At 34.7% G+C, this 11,053-nt stretch overlaps 1 protein-coding gene across 1 annotated transcript; it reads right to left on the reverse strand.

The window, feature by feature from the left end:
• Window positions 1–377: 377 nt before the first annotated feature.
• LOC111059253 lies at window positions 378–10,302 on the reverse strand (the record flags this gene model as incomplete). The annotated part of the gene is made up of 4 exons (XM_039445160.1): window positions 378–1,007; window positions 3,666–4,075; window positions 6,687–6,797; window positions 10,160–10,302. Coding segments are annotated over 3 exons (401 nt in total), but the record flags the coding sequence as incomplete, so codon positions are not given.
• Window positions 10,303–11,053: the final 751 nt, after the last annotated feature.

The following is an 11,053-nucleotide window of genomic DNA, read 5'->3' on the forward strand; positions in this document are numbered from 1 at the left end:
TTACGTTCTCAGTTAAGTCTAGAACTTGAATTTAAACCCTACCCCAGTCGAGGGTTTAAAATCACGCTGTTTTATTCCTGGACTTAACGATTTTTGATAAATCCTTGACTCGGAAAGAGGCGAGAATCTAATTCAAGTCCTGGACTTATAAGCCCTTCCTCAGAAAGCGAAATTTAAACTCCAGGTCTAACGTGATCTGTAACTCCAGAGACTATTTAAGTCCTCGACTACGTTAACGCTTTGACTCGGAAAGCCAATTTTCCGACTCCAGAGTTTAAAGCCAGTAAAGTCTAGAACTTAGCTAAATCCCGAGCTCGGTGGATATTGGTGTAGAATAAATGCACATAGACACAAACATTTCACTGTTCCAAAATGGACTGTATGGCCAGATGACATGGCCAGATGGGTTTACGCAGGAAGCTCTTAACAGAGCGCTCACAAAATGATACAAAACGGCGGTAACACTCGGAAACCGGCCCTAAGTCCCTTACAATGAGCTTACTGTGTCAGGGTTAAAATTGATTATTGCAATCTTTGTTTTTTCACGAGCACGGCATCCGGACATTGATCTTTGATATTCAATTTAGAAGATTCTTTCATCATGTCTGCATTACACCCTCTTTTAAGTATGAGTGACGGCTTCTCGTAATTTATCTGGCTGTCGATGCTAGATTCGGTCTTTGGATCAACTTGTAAACCAATATTTTCATCAACAGAAACTTTACACAAAGTGCTTCCAATAACAGTTTTCAAGTAATTAGTACAATTAATTAACTCACTATCACTCAAGTTGGACCCTACAGACTGTAGGGTCCTCAAAGCTGAATTGAATTCATTCAGAAGATGTCGACGGTTGCTTCCCTTCAGTGGAAGTTCTTCATTCTCTGCTGTTGTTTCTGTTTCCTCTACATTTTCTGATAGTTCTGATGATCCTCTACAATTATTGCTCCCATGCAGTGGAAGTTGTTGATGATCTTCTTTTGTTACCTCTACAATTTTTGATGGTTCTGAAAATAAAATGATGGCTATGAGAGATATCTGGAAAATTTCCTGCTGCATTTACAAGTTGGTAGGATAACTGTATTATAAATATCAGCATTAAATTTTATAATCAAGTAGAAAATTCCTAAATAAACTGACTGACAACCAGACACTTTTGTTAATCTATATATATAAGCGAAATGGCACTCACTCACTGATTGACTGACTGACTCACTCACTCGCAGAACTAAAAATCTACCGACCAAAAACGTTCAAATTTGGTAGGTATGTTCAGTTGGCCCTTTAGAGGCGCACTAAGAATCTTTTGGCAATATTTTAACTCTAAGGGTTGTTTTTAAGGATTTAAAGTTCGTCTTTTAGCATGTATATTCTTCTTCTCCCAATCTCTTAATTATAATTCAAATTTCCATATCATATGTTACTATAGTACTATTAATCTAGATAGAGTACCTCTTCGAAACAGTTGTTAACTGGCAACTAAATTAATAATTTTGTCAGTTGCATTAAGTGAGTTGACTTTGTTAGGTTGGCACCAAGTTGAAGATTTAAATGCATTTATCGCGGAAAAATTGATTGGGCACTGCTACTTCAATCCTGGGATATTATATTACTAGCAGTCAGGCTCGCTTCGCTCGCCATATCCGTTTAGCCAGCCGTTTAGTCTGGACCCCCGACTGGATTGTCCTAACATATGATAAAAATGCCCAATGAAAAATGCAGGCGAGCGAAGCGTCATTCTTGGACGATCCAGTCAGGGGTCCAGACGGATATGGCGAGCGAAGCGAGCCTGACGGCTAGTGGATCTATAAGAGTGAATACTAATATTATAATAAAATGTTTTTCTGTATTATCTGACAATCTGACAATAAAGTGTGTCTTGAACTATCCTATTACAATTTTGGATGGCTCGTTGGAGTAAGTGATAACGCGCCGGTCTAATAATCAAGTGAACCCGAGTTCGAATCTCGACCGGGGCAAAACGTTTTTGACCACAGCACAATCACATAGATTCGGCCAAACCGTCTTTCGGAGGAGACGATAAGTGTCGGTCCCGACTATCTAAAAAGAAGTCGTCATCACTCATCATCATCCCTCTCACTCATTATCCACGCACAAGCCTAAGAGCTTATGTGGGCTTCACCCTCAGTACTATTAAAATATTATTCATTTCAGCTAATACAAGAAAGTTACCATACATATTGGCAACTTAAATACATTGCACTATGATTAATAGCCTACTCTAGAATTAGAATATTATTATTATTAAGATAATATTCTAGGATATATTAGGATTGGTATTCTATATTAGCTTTATCATTCATAAGGATAAAATTCAAGGATATAACCTCTAGCTACATTTGGACTGTTGTATAAATTAGAATTGGAACCGTTTTGGGCGCAAGTTAGCCTGTGGTCTTCTCTGTAAGTTGTATAATAATTCTCAATGATTCAATAATAAATAATTCTCAATGATTCAATACTCAGTTAAAACATGTAAAACCATGTATAGTATATCTCATGAATCCTAGTAGGCCTAATATGTCTTAATGACAATAGACTCACAGCAGTATGTAGTAAATGGTGCCCCAGAATAACGGGAACTTTTAAAGGCAACTTGAACCATAAGTGAAAAAGAAAAATAATTTTACAGATGGAAATTACAAAGATATTGCAATTATACAAATGCTAATGAATTAATTTTTGAATAGCAGCTCATCGAATTTCCATCTTGCTGTTCACCCTGTTGTCAATATTTGCAGTAGCAGACGTCTTCGGGGTGATTTATAGCATTTAATTTGGATTTTCGTTTAATAATAATGATTTATTCGTTAGCATTTGAATAATATTGCAATATCTCTGTAATTTCCAACTGTAGACTGGCTGACCGCTAAGGCTTCGTATAAAATGAGAGCTGCTACCCAGAGATTGTCGGTTTGGTTCAAGGGTAAGCATTCCTGAACGGCAATTAGGACTGGGTTCGATTCCCGGGCTGACAAATAATTTTTGAATAGTAGCGCTCATCGAATTTCCATCTGTTTACCCTGTTGTCAATATTTTCAGTAGCAGAAGTCTTCGGGGTGAATAACAGCATTTGATTTGGATTTTCGTTTAATATTAATAAATAAATGAAAAATTATTTATGACAATGAACACTTAGACACTTGCAATTCAAGAATCATTAATTACATTCATCATTTTTTGAAAAACATGCTTCAAATAAAATCAAAATTTTTATCTACAATACAAACAATTGAGGGTGCTGCCAAACCCACAGGTTTTTAGGGGTGCCCAGTTACAGAAAAAACGAGTTACAAAAGATAAATAAACTTGTACAAAATAGATATTACACTTCAAAGATTTTAAGTTAAAAATGAAAGAAAACTAATACAAAATGCAAAAATAAAATAAGAAATATACATCAGATTTTGATACAGAATTAATAAAAAAAAGGGAAAAACTAAAATTTAATCATTTATTAGAAAGGAATGAAATAAGAAAATACTATCCTGAAATCTGAATAATCTGTGGTGATTGATCGCTGATGAAATGGCAAGTTTTCAAGTTTTCTTTGTCATAAATAAGAATATTATTTCCTTCATGGTTTTTAAAGTTCCCGTTATTCTGGGTCATACTACTTTTAAAATACTTGAAAAATACTTTACCATTTTCCTCATCCCAACTGTCAATTAAAATTTCTGCATTTTCCAGGTCCAAAGGTCCTTTCAACTTTAATTTTTCATTTGAAATTATTCTCCTGACTTTTCTCAAGTTGGATAAAATCTTCTTCGATTTCTATCAGTTTCATTAAGTTGACTCTCGCGAATGTTTCAAGCAGCTTCATGATTACTACAGCGGTCCTCTCCCACTGTGAACCAAATGACATATGTAATCCCTTACTTGGCTGTCTATGGTTCTGTTGCATCCACTAATTACATGATTCGAATGTGTCTTCAATATTCGGTAGATTGTAGAGGAAACCCTCCTCTCCAACACTCTCTCCATTTTCCACTTTCTTCTTTATAATTTCTGATGCCTTTTTCTTCTCATACTTTTCAGACAGTATACCTGCAAGCTAGAAAGAAATGTGTATGATCTGATTAATCAGAAAATAACCAAGTTGGTTATTAGTTGACTTGAAAATGGCATTAATTATCACAACATCTTTCGGCCGATGTTGTGATAAAATAATCTTAAAGGGTACTGAGATTTATATTTGTATTTATTAAAAGTACCCCTGAAGAAAAAAAGACAACCAAGTTGGCATACCTAGTGAGAGTGCGTAAAACACAGATTCCAATTTTTTTAGCACTGGCCACAGTTTCAAAAGTGCAGCGCTAAAATAAGTGCAATTGAAATATTATGAAACAGCGTTTTCATTCATTGTAGATTTCCGTAATATCAATAGAAATTCTACATGCATTTGTTAAAAAATCGTTAATATTACAAGAACTTGAACCACTAAGGGCCGTTTGCACAGTATAGATTGCTAAATCGAGTTTGAATTGATCTGAAAGTTTAAACTTGAATCGGTTTTCTCAGTGCATTTACTAATCCAGTTCAAGTAAAACTAGTTTAGCGTTAAGTTGGTAATAGAATGTCAAGTTTGCATTATTTACTAATCAGTTTAAGTTGAACTAGTTTAGCGTTAAAGTTGTAATAGAATGTCATTGTTTATAATATCAGGAAGGGTAATTATTTACAGGAATTTGCTATTTGTTTACAAACCATCAGTAAATTGAGGTTATGTAGCTACTATTCCTGATTCAAAATCCACAGAGCTGTAAGCTGTACGGTAATAAAAGTGGAAAAGCGGTCAAGAAATTCTCAAAAAAAATGAAATGCTGTATTACTATTAGAAACAAACTTATATTAGTTGGTACAAAAAATATAATCTAGAATGTAAGATAAAACCCTTATTTTGTTATGAAAATCTACTACGGCCTTCCTCGTTTATTAGAAATCTCTCGAAAGCAAAATATCTCAGTTATTTGTTATTATAAAACATGTTTTCTAATCAAAAATCACTAAAAATTGTCTTTTGTTTCTATCAAGTGGCTATTTATTCAAATAATAAATTGGCACTTGCTTTACTCAAGCAAAACCATTAAAAAAATTCTCTATCATCCCAGAAATTTAAATGATTCGTTTTTTCCCAACTTTTCTCAGTTCCAAAATTTCTTCGCAGTCATCTTCATCATCGCATTAAAACTTCTATCAATTCCTGTCAATTCTATCAATAATGATTCACTATAACCTGAATAATAATTATTATCGTCTACAGAAGCATTAAAAATAAACGTTGAAAAATAATTTACTATTAGCTGTTTCCCCATCAAATTTTACAGATGACTAGTTAATCCAAATTATTTGGTTTAAACCTCCTGCTTGGAGGTTTTAACTTTCCCAGAGTTTAAACTTAATACAGAGTTTAAACTGATACTGTGCAAACGAAATTTTAGTTTAAACAAAAAAAAATCCAGATTTGGTTTAAGCTTTAGCTTAAACTTACACTGTGCAAACAGCCCTAAATTGTTTAGGGTAACATAAAAATCGTTTTGATTTCCCAGTGTTAAAGCAACATTTGATCGTCAAACCAGTTTTCCACCATTTTTGTCCAATAATTATTGATCATTGAGCATTCTCCAAAGAATTCTTCGATAAACCTAGTCAGTAACCTATACCAATGTGCACGCAGTCTGATTTTCAAGTCATATCATTCAACCTCCATGCTCTGGAATAAATAATGTTTTTCGCCCCACTTGGATGTAATGAGCTGGTTTTCGTGCGTCATATGGAGGCCGAAATGATTGTTTTCTGACAGGCCGGTAAAAGTTTTACGGCCTAGGGCTGTAAAATAACCTTGAAGTCAGCTGATTCTGATTTGATGTGAAAGTGTTTACAAAATGGTTTATGAAACGGAATCAGTTTATGCTTCTAGAATGAATAAGTATTCTGCAATAAGATATATCATTTTATTTGGATGATAAAATAAGATAAGATATATTTTATAAACTATTCAAATTCGATTTTCAGAGTAGGATAGAACTTCTAACCTAAACTTCCGAAGTCAACAACAACAAGCATTGTTGACGTTGACATTCAGATTGGCCAAATTTCAAGTGTGCTAAAACAGCTGATCAAAAAACGTTTCATTATTTGTGTTTATTATTCAAGAATCAAAACATTTATAATAATATCATCTTATTGTCATTTGGAAGAATAAAAAGTATAAACTCAACCTCTTACATAATTGAACATAATCTTTTAGGTTATTTAGACAAATCAGAATAAAAAATAAAAATACTTGGACAATTTCCTGATATTCAGATTACCTCAGATTTGCTAGAGCTATGACCTTCCTGTTTTGCTTACGGAAGTGCCTAATAAACAATTATTCTCATATTTTATGTTTTATTTTTCTGTGTGGCGAAAAATAACGTTCTCACCATGGGCAAAAAGGTTTTCGGCTCTCCATCTTTTTAGTGAAACCGATTTCGAGCCGGAAAAGTTCCATTTTCGGCCCTAGGTGCGAAATATACTATTTCGCCATTAGAAAAACTGGTCTGAAAATTTCCAAAACGCCCATTGATGCTGGTAATAGGGCTTGACTTGGACTGACATTTTCTGATATCTGAGCTATTGTGGCATTGAGGAAACAATCTGTATACTTCAGTATGTTCTACTTTGTAGTCTGGCATCCAAATAACTTTATAGACCGTGAAATGTGCGGGGCAGTCCAACTTTTTTGTTTTTTGTGTCGTATTGTATCTTTTTGTAGAGCTATCGATTAAAGCCTGGAACAGATAAAAAATATTCATAGATAAAAATATAAAACTGAGTACCCTTTTTAACGTCATGTTTCGGCTACTAATGCCATATCTATATATATAAAAGCGAAATGGCACTCACTCACTGACTGACCCACACCACTCACTCGCATAACTAAAAATCTACCGGACCAAAAACGTTCAAATTTGGTAGGTATGTTCAGTTGGCCCTTTAGAGGCGCACTAAGAAATCTTTTGGCAATATTTTAACTCTAAGGTTGTTTTTGAGGGTTTAAATTCGTCTTTTCAGCATGTATATTCTTCTTCTCCCAATCTCTTAATTATAATTGAAATTTCCATATTTTATATAGAATATAATCTAGATAGAGTACCTCTTCGAAACAGTTGTTAACTGGCAACTAAATTAATAATTTTGTCAGGTTGGCATTAAGTTGAGTTGACTTTGTTAGGTTGGCACCAAGTTGAAGATTTAAATGCATTATCGCGGAAAAATTGATTGGGCACTGCTACTTCAATCCTGGGAATATTATTTACTAGCAGTCAGGCTCGCTTCGCTCGCCATATCCGTTTAGCCAGACGTTTAGTCTGGAACCCCGACTGGATCGTTCTAACATATGATAAAAATGCTCAGATGAAAATGCAGGCGTCGAAGCGAGCCTGCTGATCTCATTCTTGGACGATCCAGTCGGGGGTCCAGGGGGCGGAGCCCCTGGCTAGACGGATTGGCGAGCGAAGCGAGCCTGACGGCTAGTACATTATACATGCCGAAACTTATTATCGTGAAAAAATAATTTAAAAAGGTAATCAGATTTATTTTTATTAATATTAAAAAGTAGCCCTAAAGAAAAAAAGACAAAAAATACTCAATATTCAAACCCAAAATTTTCATGTAATGTGAAATTTATTTTTGAATTTATCTTACATTTTCCGAAATAATTTACTGTGTATCAATAAGAATAAAAATAATGAACGAACATTGATATACAGTAGGGAACAGGCACAGGGGCTGATATGTAAATAATTTATGGAATGGGGGCGACAACCCTAAGAAAAGGGTTCTATAGGTCTGTAACCGGTGGAGGATTTTTAACCCTACACCACACTGACATCATTCTGTAACCTGAGATATCTTTGTCTCTATTTGATTAATCTTCCAAAATATAAATATATATAAAAATACATGTGGTTCGATAGACATTCTTGCAGTCTATACCAACGCTGCGCACCAAGTAAACGGAGGGGGTTGTTTTTTCTCTTCTATAATATTTGCTAAAGTTTACTGGCTATCAAATCATCTACCGATATTTGAATCCTTGTTGGGATCTTTTAGTGGATTCGTTCATTCAAATGCACAGATTATCATCATTTCATAAATTGTCACCTATTATAGCAACTATAATAGTAGCTACGAGCCAGGAACTTCTTTGAAAATACTTTAAAATTTAACTTCAGGTTATTGAACTAATCAAAACTAATTAATAAAAATCATGTCTCATCTCAAATTTCAAAATATAAGTGATTCAGCAATCAATTCACTTCAAGAAGGCGTATTAAATTTCAATTGCAATACTTGGGAACTTGCTGCAACTAAGTTCGGGCCTCGGTCATTTATATAACTAAAATTTGAGCTATATAAGAGAACAACAAAGTTTGACACTCACCATTTCCTTAATTTAAATTTTGACTCTTTAGAAACACTCACATACGATTAAGAAGACTCACTACACGTTACTCAGATTCACCCACGCAATAATCTCCTAATATTCTACTTCTACTAATTTATCGTTTCTTCTTCAAAAGAACAAAATTAATGATAATATAACAAGATTTGTCAATTGTCCCTCTGAATGGAAAACAGTCCATTCAGAGGACCGTGGCTCGCACACCGTTACATGTTTTTCCGGTTACGTCTCAATTCGAACTGTGTCCTTTTCACTGAAAATTTTCCACCTTCACGAGCGTTGAGCATAACTTCCAGTGGAAAAACCAAAGCTGCAAAAAGGTCAATCAATGCTCGTACAATTTTCAAATACAGTGGCTTTTTCGACATGAAATTGAAACTGCATTTGAAAAATGCACGAAAATTGCTTTAAATTCGACAACTAAGCAACAAGTTAGCAAATTCAAGCAAGACATAGTCCATTCCCACACTAAAAACGCAGGGTTCAACATACAGTTAGAATCAAAGTTCATTCGAGTTCAAAAACCTGAAAAATAATATAAGATACACAAAAACAACTACAATATTCACACTATTACAGGTCCTATCCCGAAAAATCCTTCTTACACTATTTAGCTGAGTTCAAGTGGTTTTTTTAATAAATTGACGGTCAATAAACTGAAGCATTGAACTTGACATTTATTAGTTCTATAAGACGGAATATTTTTGAAAATGAGTTGGGTCTACACGATTGGTGAAATCCTAATCAATTTCTTCAATTTATAGTTTGTGACTTAAGCGTGAGCCCATTGGTAGCTCTCTATTCTGCAAATTTCCCTAATCCATCCATAAGAAGAAAAACACGTGATTGTTCTGAGAAAACTTGTCCATAATTGTTTGCCCTACGTTTCAATTCAATATCCAACATTACTATGAATGTTAGTTAGGCTGATAATTGACTTCCTGATAGGCTAATTTGTAAGCTACTCGCAAACCATGAACTGTGTGAGAAAGTTTCAGAGTTTGAGAAGAAAGAGATCAGCAGTTTGATGTCAAACATTTTACTTGGATTTTCTTAAACTAAATGCAACACCTAATTGAGCAAGCCACATTGAAATAGTTATTTGTGCAACTAGTGCGCAAAGTGACAGTTTGCTGCACCGAAAGAAACGTTTACGCCCGAGCCGTAGGCGAGGGCGGAATGGTTTCTTGAGTGCAGCAGAGGAACTTTGCGCACGTATTTCACATTAAGTTTTTCCTACAGTTACCATTGAATATGAAAAGTGGGTAATTATGGGTAAAATTGCCTGAAATCCATCAAATGTTTTTCTGTGTAATTTTATTATTGATAAAAACCTTAATCCTAAAATCCTAAAGTCCTCGTTGTCCTTGGTTATAATATATAATGAATAATAATTAGCGCGTTGTGCTTGGTTGCACCTCTGCTCACTATAGCAGCCACAGCAGTCACTGTTACCAACTTCATTTTGATTTTGCTGCACTGTTGCTCCATATAACCTACTAAGTATTTTGCGTTGCCATGTTGCAAATCTGGAGTGCAGAAAAATTTTTCCCGCACTAGAGCGGAAAAGTGATTCTTTGCGTTCTGTAATCAGTGCAGCAATGGCCACTTTTCAACGTAACTGTAGGAAAAAATATTACTTTGGTATTTATGATAATAAAATGATCATATAAAATTCATGCATACCTCTTTATCCCTTTTTTCAGAATATGCCTTTTTACTAGACAAATTCGTATCTTTGCCATGATGACAGTGATAGTCTCTGTACCCAAAAGTGAAATATGGAGTTTCATCTTTCCAAGTAAGGCCTTGTTTTTTGGATGGATAAACTGAAAAATTTCAATTCTTGGTCTTCATTTACTCATTTACATGATAGAACTTCTTGAAATGAAAGAATCGTTGACTACAGTCATACAACATACTATAGTAAGGTCCACGTTAAGTTGCGTACAGATATACGCGCCGCGAACATGAGCAATTCACTTCTAATCAGCTGATGCCAAGCTTTTTATATCTATATCTTATACCGTTTCTGTAAAAATATAGATATAGTCAGCTGATTGAAAGTGAATTGCTCATGTTTGCAGCGCGTATATCTGTACGCACCTTTATAATGACAGTATTTGTTCAACTTTGGTTTTGCTATCCTTGTCTATCATTCGACAAAGCCGGTGGTACTATCCATTTCTAGGTCCACAACGATGCCAATTATGTTTTCGACAGTGTAGAAATATAATTAATTAATTCAGAGAATCGGCATCGCTATTCTCCTATCTTTATCCACTGCCATTATAACGTGGACCTCACTATAGTAATGATTTACTTGGGCTAGGCGAACACCAGTTAGTCAAGACAAGACATGATCAGACACGTTTAGTCACAATACTTCACATTGTTACTTATGACGCACACACACTGATTAGTCATTGCAATTAGACATGTCTTCATAAGCAACTATGTGAAGTAATGTGACTAAACGTGTCTTGTCTTATCTTGACTAACTGGAGTGTGCCTAGCCTTATTCAAAAGCCGGTTGAATTTCAATCGTGATCAATTTCACGAGAACCAATCAAAGAAGCC

This window comes from Nilaparvata lugens, unplaced genomic scaffold (genome assembly GCF_014356525.2).
Source record: "Nilaparvata lugens isolate BPH unplaced genomic scaffold, ASM1435652v1 scaffold6267, whole genome shotgun sequence".
Lineage (NCBI taxonomy): Eukaryota > Metazoa > Arthropoda > Insecta > Hemiptera > Delphacidae > Nilaparvata > Nilaparvata lugens.